Source organism: Mastigoproctus giganteus, chromosome 3 (assembly GCF_048544385.1).
Source record: "Mastigoproctus giganteus isolate SK-2022 chromosome 3, ASM4854438v1, whole genome shotgun sequence".
Classification (NCBI taxonomy): domain Eukaryota; kingdom Metazoa; phylum Arthropoda; class Arachnida; order Uropygi; family Thelyphonidae; genus Mastigoproctus; species Mastigoproctus giganteus.
This window is the reverse complement of record NC_143577.1, coordinates 18546473-18563600: the sequence shown is the minus strand read 5'-3', so window position 1 is coordinate 18563600 and position 17128 is coordinate 18546473. Positions and strand designations below refer to the sequence as shown.

General features: G+C 35.4%; 1 protein-coding gene across 1 annotated transcript; it reads left to right on the top strand.

The window, feature by feature from the left end:
- The first annotated feature begins 849 nt into the window (after positions 1-849).
- LOC150087763 (haloacid dehalogenase-like hydrolase domain-containing protein 3) lies at positions 850-16782 on the top strand. Its single transcript, XM_090369870.1, has 3 exons — positions 850-952; positions 9696-9801; positions 15944-16782. Exons 2-3 carry the CDS (start codon positions 9750-9752, stop codon positions 16759-16761), a joined length of 870 nt encoding a protein of 289 aa, XP_090225996.1. The 5' UTR covers positions 850-952; positions 9696-9749; the 3' UTR covers positions 16762-16782.
- Positions 16783-17128: the final 346 nt, after the last annotated feature.

Here is a 17128-nt window from a genome sequence, read left to right as displayed (position 1 = left end):
GGTGTGGCCTGCCCATTCCTTTTTTTTTTTTTTAAATCACCTCTTATCCCTGCTGGCAAAATTCCTGTATATCATTGACAAGGCCCCATGAACTACTTTTGCAGCCTGTCTGCACTGATGAGAAAACTTCACATCTGATTGCACAATTATCCCCAGGTCTCTTTTATTCTCCACTACCCTGAGTGTAACACCCACAGTTGGTACATTTCTCTGTGGTTACTGCTACTTATATGCATTACTTTGCATTTGTCAATGTTAAACTTCAGTTGCCACTTTTTAGCACATCTGTTCAACTTTTCCAGCTCCTGTTGCAGTAGCATACTGTCTTTAAAAACCCTGCCATCCTTTGCGTCATCTGGAAACTTCGACATTAAGCCTGATATACCATCATCAATGTCATTGATAAATAAACAAAACAACAATGAACCCAACACCGAACCCTGGGGGACTCCACTATGAATATTAATGTTGATTACCACTCTCTACTTTCTCCCACTAAAAAATCACAGATTTTCTGGACCACCCACAAGAAAGTGAACATTACTGTCTAACAATTCAGGAATTATTCTCATCAGTATCTGTCTTGCGTCAGAATAGAGCCGACTACCAACAGAAAACATGAAGTACGTTACAACCGTAATTGTCCAAATACTTGCATCTCGAGCACTATGCCACTGCTAATTCTGTTTGAAAAATAAATTGTGCTTGATTGCAGGTACCCTTCCTGTGACTTTTGTTTACGAATTTTGCGTATCAATTGTGTAGCACTATCATCCACAGAGTAGTAAGATATTACTACTCTGTGCTATCATCATTATCAGTGCCACTGAGTGTGAACCGTTTTTCCTTCTCTCCTCAATGAATACACGTAATCTGAGTTTCTTGAATGCTTCATTCGTCGTGAATAGAATATATTAAAAACAATATGCAACGATGGCTACCGTTTGATCAGGTATAGTAAAGTCTCTTTTTTTTTTTTCTTTTTTTCCAGCTCATTCAAAAGCGAGGGAGGAAGTGGGTATATTGCTCTTTTGAAGACACGAATAACAGCAAATATAGTTGTTGGTAGCGTACTAATCTGTGATATAGTTCAGTAGTAGCAGACTATGTTTGTTGACAAATGTTTCCCAGATGTTTATTGGTAATAAATAAAGCCCTAGTTGGTGGTATCGCCATACCTAACTAAGAAATAAACGTGAAAAACATCAATATTATGTTTATTGTTAATATATCATGTTTACATAATAATTAATAATGATGTAATTTAACCTGTTTTTTAGATCAGAGCCCGTATTTTCCGAGGTAGGTAGTAGCACAGATTATCTTATTACTCTGTGGGTAGCAGTAAACCCCCTTTTTGCTCGTGTGGGGCAGCACAGGCTGCATTGGAATTGTTCTCAGGGTACAGCACTGTTGTAAGTCTGTTATTCATTTATACGTAACTGAAAATCGAACCATTTAAATATTCGGACTGGATTGGATGGCATTATGGCCAGAGGTGAATCACTTGTGGTAACCCTTTAAAGCAAGCATAGGAAGTCCTATATTGTGGTGGGAGGGAAGCCTTGTATATCTAGAGCAGTGCTGTCCAACTTGGCACCTGCAGGTGCCACAATGCTCTCAGTAAGGTCAAGTGACCCCCCCCCCCCACAAACTGATACACACTTTTTCTGAGTGTGTCAGAAATTAATTATTTCGGGAAAAAAAATTACATTTTAAGGAATTAAATTTTCCCTGTTTCCCCCTTCCCTTTATTACTAAAAGAATGTTCTGTTACTCAAATTAACTGATTAGCATCCTGTTGGGATGTGGAATCGGGTTAATTGAAACTACTTAAAAAAATTCTTTTAAATTTGCCCAAGTAAATTTTTGAGCCACTTGAATTTCATTTCTTTTTTTATGTTGGCATTCTACATTTCTTATAAAAATATATAAAAGATGTCTGGCTGGCAAAAACATTGGGCAACACTGAACTAGAGGAATCCCTAAGTAGTTTCAGAAATAGGCATTGTGGGATTTTGGGGCACTAACTATTAAAAATGTTGTGTATTTTAATGTTTATTTCAACTTTTTTTTTATTTTCAGTAGTTAATCAGTGCATAACTACACAATACGGAGGATGCGGAAAGGTCAGGGAATGACCATTGAATATATCCCGGAGCAATATGGCCTTAGTTGCTAATGCTCCTAAAAAAACCAAATAACAAGCATAATAATTCCACTAATAACATTAACAAATAAAACATCTGGACGTGTCACATGACGTAGCCCAGGGTCAGGAGCGTGAGTACAATAGCACATGCTCTTTGCATGGACCGGGATTCAAGCCAGTGATTGATAAATATGATTAACATTTATATTGATTGATTTATTATAAACACCACTGATCTGGTGGTCATTATTATTATTATTAGCCATATGGTGCAAGGAAGCCCAAGGCTTATGCTGCACCGGCCAAAAAAAATTCCCACATTACCCTGAGAGAGAGAGAGAGAGAGAGAGAGAGAGAAAGAAAGAGAGAAAGAAAGAGTGAGTGTCAGAAGTAGATGGGAATCACCAAGAAAGAGAAGAATGATGATATCCAGCTCAGGACCTTGGGCTTGCCAAGCCCATACTCACCAGATGTGAGTTCCTGGGGTTCATGCTGGAGTATAAACAAGAATTAAATAATTGTGAAATACTAAATAAGTGGTTTCCCCTTGAAGACAGCAGTGTGTTTCCCTCTTCCACCCAGTTAGTGTCCAGTAATATAGTAGTGGCATATGATGCAGACACAGTTTAATCAGACTGAGAATGGTTGTCATTCTTTATAATTCCAATTCCGTGGCTTTCAGAGTTTCTAGATATTAGCATTAGTAGAGGCATATGATGCAAGAAAGCAAGCTTATGCAGCATCAGCCAAAAAAAAAAAAAAAAAAACTTCCACTTCACCCCTCTGTTCGTTCGAAATACCTGTCCAGCTGAGCCTTAAATTTATTTAGGCTATTAACTTCCACAACAAGGGATATTATTTATAAATACAGAAAACAATAATGGACCCAACACTGAACCCTGAGGGACTCCACTAATAACATTAGTCCACGACGAGCAGTGTCCATTGATTACCACTCTCTGTCTTCTCCCCCTCAACTGCCCCTTTATCCATAGCAGCAATTTGCCTCCAATGCCACACTGCTCCAGTTTGTGCAGCAGTCTTCCATGTGCAATAGTATCAAAAGCCTTTCTAAGATCGAAGCATATAATATCAAAGTTATTCCCTGCATCCAGTTCTTTTGTGACTGCATCACAATATCCAGTCAAATTGGTCAGACACGACTTCCCCTTAAAAAAACCGTGCTGTGTCCGAACTATAACTGAAGTCTTGTCTAGATGATCCTGCAGTGCTTCTTTAACCAGTGCCTCTATTAATTTTCCTGGAACAGAAGTTAAACTCACAGGTCTGTAATTACTTGTGTCAGCCTTTGATCCTCCTTTGTGAATTGGGATTACATTTGCACATCTCCAGTCTATGGGTACCTCCCCTGAGTCCAAGGAAGCTCTCATAATTATGGCTAAAGGTTTGCTTACCTCCTTTGCTGCCTCCTTTAATATAACTGAATAGATCCCATCCACACCCGGGTGCCTTTCTTGTGTCTATCTTCAACAATTTCTCCTCCACTTTACTCTCAGTTATTACAAGATTATCTAGCTTACTGCCAGAGTTGAATACCTCTGGCATTCCCCTCGCTGAATAACTTCTCATGTGTGAATGTCGATGCAAAATATTCATTTAGTTTGTCAGCTACCTGAGCAGGATCATCAACTATTGAACCATCGATATCAAGTGGACCAATCTGATTCATCCCCTTCCTTCTAGAGTTTACATAAGTAAAGATCTCTTTGCTGTTTTTCTTTGCATCCTTTGACAAAGTTTTCTCGTAATCTGCCTTCGCCTGCCTAACCTCCTTTGTAACTTGGTTACAGATCAACTTATAGCTATCATAGGCTTCTGTGTCACGTGTTAATTTATATGTATCCCATGCATTTTTTCTTCTCTGCCATATGTCTCATTAGTTCATCTGACATCCATTTAGGCCCAAACCTTGAACAATATTTCTTAGTTGATATGTAAAGCCTAGTAGCTTCCAATTTCTTTGAATGCTTCCCATTTTGAATTTGCTGTTGGTAACATCATCAGTTGGTCCCACTTTATAGAATTCAAATACTGTCTCAGGCTATCGTAGTCACCTTTACGAAAGCAATAACCCTTCTCTTTACCCTTGATGGTAGTTACCTCTTTGAGTAAATCCCACTTCAGCACACTGTGATCACTGCCACCTAGTGGTTCCTCTATGTGAAGATTCTTAATGCATGAAGAATCACTACTGATAATCAAATCAAGAGTATCACTCCCTCTAGTTGCCTCCCGAACATGCTGATGTAGAAAACAGTCATCCAATAAATTCACAAAAGCCTTGCTAGTGTGTGAGTGACCAACCCACAAATTCCAGTCAATATCTGGGAAATTAAAATCCCCCATTATAAGACTCTCTCTGATTCACTGGCCCACTCTATTTCCCTGTACAGTTTCCTATTATACTCATCAGAGTGATTAGGCTTATAGCACACTCCTACTCTCAATTTTGATCTCCCAATGCTTATGTCACACCAAACTGACTCGACACTGCACTGTTCAGCAATGTCAACTGGCTTCACTTCCTTCGATTTTATGTGTTTCTTAACTATTAGCATAACCCCTCCTCCCTTCCTATCCTGTCTATCCTTTCTGTAGACATTGTACTCCCCAAATTCCAGTTCTGCATTCCTTATATCTGTGTGACACCACGTCTCTGATATCCCAACAATATCCACCTTTGATGCTTTGAGCAATACCTGAAATTCATCAAATTTATTTACCAAACTCCTAACATTGGTGTACACGCAAGTAAAAATGCACCTGTTCTTTTTCTTGGCTACCCTAACAGAACTCATGTGTTTACTTGTACCACAATGACTCCCAGCAGTCTCTGAAATATCCTGCATCTTGTTTTCCAGGCTTCTGCTCATTCCAATAGAAGCAGTGCAAGAATCACTTTCACCTCTGCCTTTTGCTCTGTTAATCTATTAGTCCTTGTATCCCCCCAAGCTAGCAGTTTTCCGACCCATCTAACACTGCCTCGATAGCATCAGCAAATATTCTTGCACCCTTTCTATTTAAGTGTATCCCATCCCTGTAGAAGCAGTCCCTTCTGTTAACAAGTATATATGATAGTCTTGCCTTATGACAACTTAAGGCAGGCAGGCAGGGATCTGGTAATCTTGTCCACTGATAAAGGTAGGACTGTAGTGCTGGTTGCGCTGAATGTACATTGGTATTGTACACCGGTCTATCAGCCAGTATTTTGGAAATGGTTAAAGGTCTTAAAGAGGAATGTTAACTGTCTTTTTAAATATGTGGTTGGATCAAGACAAGGTTGAAATTGAAGACTGTCAGAACCTGTATTCCTCATGCTGTCATCTTCATGTGTTTTATGGGTTACCCAAAATCCAAAAACCAATTGTGCCATTAAGAAGTTCTCCAATGTAGTCTTTCAAAATATATTGGTACCCTCCTGAAGCCTTTGATTTTATCTAAAATCAAAGACTTCTGGTGGGTACTGAGGTATTTCACAAGTATGGCCTGCATCCCAATACCAGCTCTCAGAAAAAAATACCGGTACTTAGAAAATATACAAATAATCGTGGGATCCTATTATTATTATCCAGCATTCATGAACATGGCAAGTGACAAAGTAGTTTCACACATACGTTGTGATCTTTGGTTTTCTTCATTTAATGAATTCCAACAATGACTTTATTAATTTTGTATATGCCTTTTTATATTCTTGATGATTACATCATGGTATCATTCAGTGTTGTATCATTGTTTACATCTGTTCCTTTGAAGCCATTAGATGCACCAGAAATGTTTTGCAGAATGACTCTACCCTTAATTACAGAACCAAATTATTATTTGATGATAATATCATCAAATAATAATTGTTACAGTGATATACCATCCAGACAAAATTGAATTTTGTCTGGATGGTATCACTGAAGTATTCAAAAGTGATGTGTTCCATCAAATTAATTGTGCCACTGTAGGGTGACCCATCAGTTCCATAATAATAAACCTAGTGATGCAAGACCTTTCAACTGAGATTTTAGCTCGGTGCCCTCTGTTCTCACTTTGGTAAGTGGTAAATTCTTCCCCCTCCTTCCTAGGCATATTAGTTAGTTGTATAGACCTCTACATTGAAACATCTAAGTACAGGAAATCAATATGTGCAGGCCACTTTACACACTTTGCCACACCCCGTGCATTACCCCAGGGACTCACATCTGGTGAGTATGGGTTTGGCATGCCCAAGGTCCTGAGCTGGATATCATCATTCTTCTCTTTCTTGGTGATTCCCTTCTACTTCTGATTCTCTCTCTCTCTCTCTCTCTCTCTCTCTCTCTCTCTCTCTCTCTCTCTCTCTCTCTCTCAGGGTAACTCAGAAATTTTTTTTTGGCTGGTGCAGCATAAGCCTCAGGCTTCCTTGCACCATATGGCTAATAATAATAATATGCACACAAGGCCTCCACCTGCGCTGCTCAAGCTTTATTACATTGTGCCTGGTCTTATGGTAATACTTCCACACCTTGACAACAAGAGATCTATCACATTAAACATGATCTCTGCAAACACCATTTTCCAAATTGATGCTGGACAAGATCAGCTTCCCTCCCTTCCCTTGACTCATATCAACTCCATTTACAAACAAGTCATAACCCAGAAGAATAGCAGATGGCATCATCAGGCATTGCATGAGTAGTTTTTGGTCACATGATTCTCCTATTCTGTCCCCCCTACTGCTTTATTTATTTATATTAATAGTTTTTATGGTTGACAGAGACATCCTGTGATGTTGAAAGCTACTGTGTTTTTTTATCTCTTTTAAATCAGTAGTTTTATGTATAAAAAACACATTTTATTTTTTTCTTTATTTTATCTCTGTATAATGTTGGTTATAACTTTAACAAAAGTCAAAAGTGTAACTTTGCTTTTGACCATCATTTACCAAAGTCTTGGAAATGTCTGCAGCCTCATACTGATACTTAGAAAATATACAGATAATCACATGATCCTATTATTATTGTGTGGCATTCATGAACGTGGAAAGTCATTTGAAACTCGTTTCTCATCTTTGGTTTTCTTCAAAGATAAATTTGTTATGTGATGTTAAACATTAGTTATATTTTGTTCTTAAACATATTTCATATTAGTTCTTTTAGTTTTTAGACTATAAAGTACATACAAGATAAATGACTTGAAGGATTAAATAAAGAGTGAATATTTATTTTTTGCTGTTTTCATTTCATTGTTTTTTTATATGCATTGATATTTTTGGACTATAAAAAAGCCATCGAAATAAAGTTTGGGAAACTCTACTCTAGGCTATCTTATAGTATGGAGTATATTTTGGCCAGTCAAATCTGTTGTCTTCCCCACTCCATGCCCATACAGGCTTTCCCACCTTCTACCTGCCACTCCCATTTATGTTTACTCCTTTGAAAAGCAACCATTTTGTTACTGTACTCCTTTCTTTGTAATATGTGTAGAGAGATACTAGGTAGATGAGTGGGAAACCCATACAGAAGCAGGGCCAGCCCCAAAATTTGTAGGGCCCTCTTTGTTTTTTTTTTTTTTTTTTTTTTAATTTTTTATTTTTTCAAATTTTACAGCTCTTGGAGTGACAATAATGTGGGTAACCAGACATTAAGATGGCAGTAGGCTTGTTGATAGAAATGCTGAATAGATGCGGATGATATTATCATTTCGACCATTTGAGCGCAGGGCCCTGTTGACAGAACCAGTTGAATATACTTGTGGCCGGCGCTGTATAGAAGTGAAGTGGGGAAGTTGAATGGTTTGGACAGGCCAAAATAGTTGCTTTGTTTTGTGCTAGAACTAAGGTTGTAGTGATTGAAGCACTTGCCTTGGGTTAGAAGGGATGAAAGAGATGAGGAATTTAATGATGGGTGATGTAGTTAGTTGGGGATGGGGACTCTTCTAAATAGTTGCCTTGTGGTAGGAATACCTTGTCCTAACTTTGGCTTTTTACTGTATTTTGTATGTCTTATATTATAGATATTTATATGGAATAAGCTTTTATCTCATATACAAGTGTTTCAAAAGTATATGCAAAAAATTCTGGTATGTATTCTCAAGTCCAAAATGGTGGGGGGAGTGAAATTGTGTAAATATGTAATTCTGAATGGTTATAGAGCAATGGATCTTTGAAGGCAATGGCAAAAAATTAAAAAAAAAATTTATAAGCATGTACACAATCAGAATAAACATTATTATTTTTTACCATTCAAAACTCCATAGCCATTTTCAAAATCTCAAACAAGCATAGCTCTATAACCATTCAGTATCATATAGATATTAATGAGATTTTTTTATATTTTGGACTCTAGAATGTCCAAAAACCATTTTTTTTATTTATTTATTTATTATTTTTTTTTTTTGCATACTCTTAAAATTGTCCTGTGTACCCAATTTTGTGATTGTGTAGACCAAAACAGTTTTTTTATTATAATATCTGAAAAAAAAATAATAATAAAGTGAAAATATATTTTTGGACATTATTTCACAGTAATTTTGTGCTGAATTTTGTAAGCAGAAAACTTGCTATTTTTAATTTTATTTATTAATAATAATGTTTAATCACATTTATATTATTATTATTATTAACCATATGGTGGAAGGTAGTCTGAGGCTTATGCTGCACCAGCCAAAAAAAAAAAAAAAAAATTCCCACATTACTTTAACCTCCCATCTTAAAACTGAGAGTAGGGCACATAACTAAACAAAAACAAATATAACTAATAAGAAAATAATCAGTATATTGTATACTGTATATTGTATACTTCTCTCTCCCTGAGAGAGAGAGAGAAGTAGAAGAGAATCACCAAGAAAGAGAAAAATGATGATATCCAGCTCAGAACCCTGGATTTGCCAAGCCCATACTCACCAGATGCCTAAGAATATATATATAAGTGATATACATAATGGAGTGAAGAAATATAGAAAAGAGTAAAGGGACAAAAGAAATTATAGTAAAAAAAAAAGTAAAGTGCAGCCATTATCAACCCACTGCAGGATGGAAGCCTCCTCAACAATTCATGTTGAGGGAAATGGACCATAATCTGCCACGCTGGTCCAGTGCGGGTTGGCAGATCGACCGTATTCAGCAGTCAGGGGCTTGAACCCCGGTCTACTCAAAGAGCGTGTGCTACTGCACTCCCGCTCCTGCCCACTCGGCTACGGAGGCCTATATAACAAAAAATATATATAAACATATAAAATATCTTTACTTGTATTTATATTTATGTTTATTTTGTTTTTCATTATTTTATTTTATTTTTTAAATAAATATAAAAAATAAATTTAAATAAATAATTTTTAAAAATTTTTATTCATATATATTTATGTATATATGTTGTTTTTTTATTGTATACTGTGATTTCCTTTATTCTTTTCTATATTTCTTCACTTTATTACTTATATTAATTATGGTCTTTGGGTACTATCTATCTTGTCCATTTTCACTTTTTCTTTTTTTTTTTAGAAGTGCTGTGTTTGGTAACTGATTATTTTCTTATTAGTTATATTTGTTTTTGTTTAGTTATGTGCCCTACTCTCAGTTTTAAGATGGGAGGTTAAAGTACAAAGTACATAAATGTTGTGCCTTTCAGAAGAGAAACTTTACTGTGCTGAAAGATATAGAGAAAGTAAGTTCTTGAGCCATACTAGTATTAAAGATTTTGTATAATTATAGCTGTAACCTTAGTTCATGCATCTGTCAATATTTTGTAGTGTATTTATTATTTACTGATTTTTTATATGATGTCAGCAAATTCCAGATATCATTTTAATTTCAGGAAGGTATTTTACTAACTGATTACCAAATGAATGTATAATGAACTTTGATTTACCAACTCCCATTTGAAATATTCCTATGTGTTGTTAAGTCATAATTTAGGACTATCATTTTTATTACTACTCTGTTCTATTTCTCTCATTATATACATTTTTCCATTATTAGTTGGTTCAGTAGTACACATTTAAAACTGCTAATTAATAGTGGATGATTCTCAATAATATTCTCACAAGAATATTTTATTCGCATTCAATTTAAAATGTATATGAAAATGGGCCTGTAGTACTGGATTCCATGGTTTAAGATAATAATACAGCACATCCAGTAGAGACAATAACCAGATTTTTTTTAATAATTAAAAGTAAACGAATTACTTAGTTATAAAAAAATCTAGTTATTGTCTCTACTGGATGTGCTGTATTATTATTATCTTAAATTTTAAATATTGTGATTAATTTTATAGGATAAGGTCCTTAAAATTTGGCAATATGAAGTGAGTTTTATGAGATGGTTTTCTGATCTGATTGTATTACTCTTACAAATGTTAAAAATCTAGATGCAGAATATTATTTGGTTTTTCAGCAACCCAACAACCCAAACAGAATTATCAATAGTTTATGCCAGTTCATAGTTGTTGATGATAGACTGTCATGGTTGTAGTTAGTGCTGTACTGATAAAATTAGCAGAAAGTATACTCTATGAGTGTTACAAAAAGCAGAGTATACTGTGCATACAAGCTTATTAATCAAATTTGCTTCTGTCGCATAGAAGTCGCATAAAACTATAAGTATTGCCTACGATTCAAATTCTAATAATTTTATTTTTTAATTTTCTGTAAATATTTTAATAATATTTGTTTTTCAAGTCTTTCAAAAATCAGAAGGTATATATTCACCTAAAAAAAAAAATCCAGAGGGTATACGGCTTGGTGGAGTTGAATTAAAAACAGTGGAGGAGGAAAGGAATCTGGGAGTTACAGTACTCTGGGTAAGTGCTGCAACAAGATATAAAAAAAATAGACATATGGGTTGAGAAATGGTAGCTGAAGTTTAACATTGACAAATGTAAGGCACTCCATATGGGTGGCAGTAATCCCAAAGTAACATATGTACCAACTGTGTGGTACTACACTTAGGGTAGTGGAAAATGAAAAACCTGGGGTTTTTCATTTTCCACTCTAATAAGTATCAGATGTGAAGTTCTCATAGCAATGCAGACAGGCTACTAGGACAGCTCATGGGGTTTTGTCAATGATATACAAGAATTTTGCTAGCAGGGATAAGGAGATGATCATTCCATTGTATAAGCCATTGGTCAGGCCACATCTTGAGCACTGCATACAGGCCTTGAAGCCTCATTTTAGGAAGGGTATAGATCTGCTGTAACTGGTGTAGAGAAGATCAATGTGATGATTCCATTGTATAAGCCATTGGTCAGGCCACATATTGAGCACTGCATACAGGTCTTGAAGCCTCATTTTAGGAAGGGTATAGATCTGCTGTAACTGGTGTAGAGAAGATCAATGTGATTGATGAAGAGAATAAAAGGGTGGTCTTACTAATATTTAGTGGTGAAAATTGCAATTTTTGGAGACTAGGCACCTTTGAGGTGATCTGATTGAGATGTTTAAGGTCTTTAATGAGCAAACTCAGTGCTAATGGAATTTTTCCTCTTGCTGAGACTACACACATGATATGGCATAATTTCTAATCAAGGAAGGATGGTTGCAGGATAGATGTGCTTAGATTTGCCTTCAGCCAGCAGATGGTTGATTGTTGGAATAAGATTCTGTCTGGTGTTGTGGAAGTGGGAAATTTGAATAAATTCAAAGAAAAAGTAGACAGTGTGCAGAATTTGCCTTTAGCCAGCGGGTGGTTGATTGCTGGAACAAACTTCCATCTGTTGTTGTGGAAGTTGACAGCTTAAATAAATTCTAGTTTTTTTTTTTTTTTTTTGGCTGATGCTGTATAAGCTTGCTTTCTTGCATCATATTACTATTACTATGATTAGCCATATGGTGCAAGGAAGCCTGAGGCTTATGCTGCACCAGCCAAAAAAAAAATTCCCGAGTTACCCTGAGAGAGAGAGAGAGAGAGAGAGAGAGAGAGAGAGAGAGAGAGAGAGGGGAGGGGAGGGGAGGGAATCACCAAGAAAGGAATGATGATGATCTCAGGACCCTGGGTTTGCCAAGCCCATGCTCACCAGATGTGAGCCCCTGGGGTTTATCTTTACTAATGCTAATGCTAATTATTGGAGGGGATGGAGAAGTGATATTGGATGTTGTATTTATTTTATTTTATTTTTTTTTTTGTGGCTGACGCTTTATAAGAGCTTATTTCCTGCATCATATGCCCTTTTGTACTACTACTACTACTCTACTACAATTACTTTAGAGTGCAATGCTTTTAGGGCTCTTAAGTTTGGAGTGGTCAAATGGAAAACGAATGGGATCAGATCATAATTTGTTTTGAATGAGATGCCAGGAAGACAGTCCATCACTGTGTAGGGCTGAAAAGCCAGGATTAGATCCAAGTAGATTATTACTTCTAGTAATAATCTACTTGGCAGGTGGCGCCTCCGTAGCCAGGTGGGAAGGAGCAGCAGTGCGTAGCATATGCTTCTTGATTAGACCGTGGTTCGAGCCCGTCACCACCAAATACGGAGGATGCGGAAAGGTCAGTGAATGACCACCGCATATCCCGGAGCAATATGGCCTTAGTTGCTAATGCTCCTAAAAACCAAATAACAAACAAACAACAACTTGGCAGGTTGCTAATGAGTTTAAAACTGGTACAATCAAAGTTAAATAATAACAGATTAGCTAATGTACATAATGTATTATATGTCAGGTGTGTCCAATCTTTCTGTATTAAGTGAACTTTTTCCCTTTTTCTAGGTGATTAATAGAAGTGAAAAGTAAATATAGTTATCTTCTTATCAGTTAATTACTATGATTATAACTTTATAGAACACTTAATAAAACTATAGTTTTATGTTCACAAAACTTAGCCATTCAGCTTAATTACAACTGTGTATTTATTACTCTCCTCCCATATTACTCTTTTTTGTAAGTCTCTTTTCTTTCTCTGTATATATGTATCTCTTCACAAGCAACATCATGTTCACAAATCTTGCATATCAATACATATGAAACATGCACAGACTGCCTAAAACTAACAGTACTGCATTAAAACTACAATTAGTAGTTTTAATGCAGTGTTTTCATAAAATTATTTTTAATTAAAAATCATTTTAATGAAATTTGGTTTGCCTCAAATATTTTTAACAAGCCAGATACAAAAATCTGTCTACTAGGAGTTTTTCTGTTACATATGAATGGATGGATGTGGTGAAGACAGTAGATGCTTAGCATATATACATGTGTGTGTGCGTGCTGATGTCGGCAAGACAGAGAGCAGATTGAAATCTCCATGCACAAGTTGGGGAGCTGAATGGTGAAGAGGAATGGTGATTTAGTTTGTTATCTCATGATTAGTATCAGAATTAGGAATAGGAGGTATAGATTGCAACAGTTCAGTTAGGATTCCTCATAAGCTGCGAGTAACAGAGAGAGTTTCAAATGTCAGCGACTGTGAGGATCAATTGATAAACCAGAGATGCAAGTGACTGTTTAATGAATATGGTTACACAGCCTCCCATACACCCATCTCTCAAGGTAAATGCTGAGCAGATAGCCTGTAGAAGCTGAATTGATGTTACTTTAAATTCTTTTTGACTTATTTTTTATTAAGGTCCATAAATGACTCTTTCTACCAAATTTACCTGGAAATAATTCAGGAATTTAGAATAGAAATCCAGAATTGTGGAGAGTAACAATGACTAGACACTCACTAAAGTTGTAGAAAATTTTATTGCTTAGCAAAGGTGGCAGGGTAATGGATCTTCCCATTTGCAGCATTTTCATAAATGCCACAAAAAAATATATATATGTATATATGTATATACCCCACCCCATCTCTCAAAAGACTATTTGCTTCTTTTTTGCCATTCAAGTGTAGATGAATTCTGTGATTGGCTTTTGTACTTAGCAGAACTGGAGTTTAGATCAACATTGCCATTGCTTGCTAACTGAAATCATTCTGGTGGTTACGTTGTATGTACCAGTAGCAGTGCCGACCGGGCTAGCCAGGTGGGTAAAGTGCCTCTGGCTTGGATCAGAGTAAAATGCAAAAACTTTGGGAGGTGCATTATGGCCACAGAAGCCGATGCACCAACAACTAACAAAAAAAAAAAAAAACCAGTAGCAGTTGGGATGAAATCTGTTATGTTCACCAGTTGGTATGATTCAGTACAGAAATGGCATGGGTATGGAGGATTGAGACACTAGGAAAGGGACTCGAAGTATGACCCCTCTGCCCTTACTTTTTTGTCTTCCCAAATTTAACTTTTAATTTAATATACTTTTAGAGAGATGTGCACATACAAATTGTAACATAAAAGTCTGTTAGAAATCATCAGATTACAGAAGAATCACAATGTGATTTATTATTATTTTCTTAACACATGAGAATATATATGAGCAAAGTTTGCTTGTTTCAGAAATGAGCACAAACATTACACAAATCAGCATGGATCTCCTACATTCAATCGCATGCCTTTTGTCTATGATATTTCTTCTCACAAAATATTTCTAATAATTCTGTTACTAAGACCAGGCATTATTTCAAAAATCATTTTCAATATACACATGAACACAAAATGTCATTTGCAAAAAAGTTTAAACTTACTTCATGGTAATACAGTTTCCTCATGTACACTAGTAGAAATTCCATGTCCACTCTGGGTTATGTGCATCTGCAGGAGTTGATATGATCTTGCTTCAATCAACAAAAGAAAAGTACTGCTCAAGAGAAGTTTAACTGCAAGTGACAAAAAACAGTTTTGGAGGATAAACTGACTATTTCTGAATACGACAATTAAAAGCCATTGCAGGCTTTGAATTGTCATATTTGAAAGTAATTAGTTACCTGAGATTTAATTCAAAGTCTTCTATGAATTTAAGGAGCTTTTCTAACATCTGAGTTCTGAATAGACTAAAATTAATAATGTTAACGTTAGCAAGAGGTGTAACATGAAAAAACTTGGAGAATTGCAGCCATGTTTACCCCATTATCACGCATAGAGATGGTGGAACCTAATCCAGCATCAATATCACTAATAACAAAAGCACAGAACTACATGACGTCCCAAGACACATGTCCAAACTAAAAATGCAATTAAAACCTTTTATAAAATATTAGCCTGAAGTGGGACTAGTATTTTTCCAATCATTTTCAAGGGAGAGTAAGAACAATTACTGAGAATGCATGCACATGTGATCATAATTACCTAATTATTATATCTTCTAATCAAGGTTTTTTATTTCAATTTTTAATTACACATTAAAAAATGAATTATTTTGTATTAATTCAGATTAACTATGCTCAGCATAACTAGCATGAATGCAAAAGCAGCCACTAGCACACACTTTTGTTCTTCTGTATGTTTAGGAGGCAACATGATATTAACTGTAGCAAAATTCATAAAAATATCCTCCGATCTTTACAATGCAGGTATGCTGATAATGCATGAACTATGTAAGCACAACAGAAACATTACTCTGACAAACAAGTGATATTAAAATTTCTATTAGATGTATCATTTCCTAATGTCATCTGCCTTGATCCTGTCTATTTATGTCTATGTATTGAGAGAACTATCAAGTCTTTCTGTTTAGATATATTAATATTTAAATTAGTTATATTTTTTATTATTACAATCCGGTTCAAGTAAATAAATAAATACAGACAATGGAAGTGGCATAATAAATCATTGAAGATATTTGGAGCAGTTTTTGAATTAACAGTTTCTGTTATCATGTTGGAATGTGTCCTGTGTTTAGAATTTAAAAGGTAGAGAGAATCTTATTAAACTCCAGATTCATTTATATATTAGCATATATGCTTATTAATATTTTTCTTTTTCCTTTCAGCAATATATTTCCTCTTTCTGTTTGCTTTTGTAATGGCTGTTAGTCGCTTTATTCTGGCAACTTTTGATGTCACTAATACACTTCTAAAATACAGAGTCCCAGTAGGAGAGCAATATGCTAGAACAGCCAGACTATTTGGGATTGATGCAGATCCTCGGATTCTTGCCAAAGCATATAAAGAGAGTTGGAAATTGTTAAGTGTATCTAATCCAATTTTTGGTGCAACAAAAGGTTTAACCCTAGATCTGTTTTGGAGAAAAATAGTGAAAAAAACATTTACTGATGCAGGCTATATCTGTGTTAGCGATGAACAAATTGCAAAAATTACAAATTGTTTGCGTAAAGATTATAGTACCAAAGAATGCTGGTACGTTGCACCTGGAACCCATGTCCTTCTACAAAGACTGCAGAAATCAGGTGTAACATTAGGCATTATTTCCAACTTTGATGATACACTGGAAACACTTTTACAAGATGTTGGACTGAGGCAGTACTTTAGTTTTGTTATTACGTCATATACTGAAAAATGTGAAAAACCTAGTGCAAAGATATTTCATTCTGCCCTGAAAAAGACACATCTACCAATTGAGTCTAGTGATGCCATTCATATTGGAGACAATTTTGAACTTGATTATCTTGCTGCAAAATGGGCAGGTTGGAATGCACTACTTGTATTAAATAATCACAGTTCCATTGATGAAACTGTCCACCACCCGCCAGCAGATGATATAGTGTTCAGTATTGGTGAAGTGGCAAATCATATTTTATTAGGAAGTACAGATTACTCTTCCAATAATACTTCACTACATACAGTTTAATATTACTGCTTTGATAATTTTCAAAAATGCACATTAGTATATTATAACATACCTCTAGAAAATATAGGTTTATTATAATATACCTATATAAAATATATTTACATTTATTTGAACTCCATGATAAAATTCATAATCAAACCACTGAATGACCAAGTATGACCAAACTTCTGAAAAAATACTATAAGATATTTTTGGTGTACCATGTGGTTTTACTCATTGTCATCCATTTATATTTCATACATAATATTTTCCAAATGAAATATTTCTAAACACTAAAAAGTTGTTGATGAAAGTTGAGGTTAAAGTTGACCAAAGCAATATAAATAATAAGTATATTTGAACCTTTTACTACTGGATATTTTGTGTA

Excerpts from the sequence above, each read along its gene's own strand:
- LOC150087763 (XM_090369870.1), top strand. The coding sequence starts at position 9,750 with ATGTTGTGCCTTTCAGAAGAGAAACTTTACTGTGCTGAAAGATATAGA. Across the intron at positions 9,802-15,943 it reads TGCTGAAAGATATAGAGAAA|CAATATATTTCCTCTTTCTG; the intron begins GTAAGTTCTTGA and ends TTTTCCTTTCAG.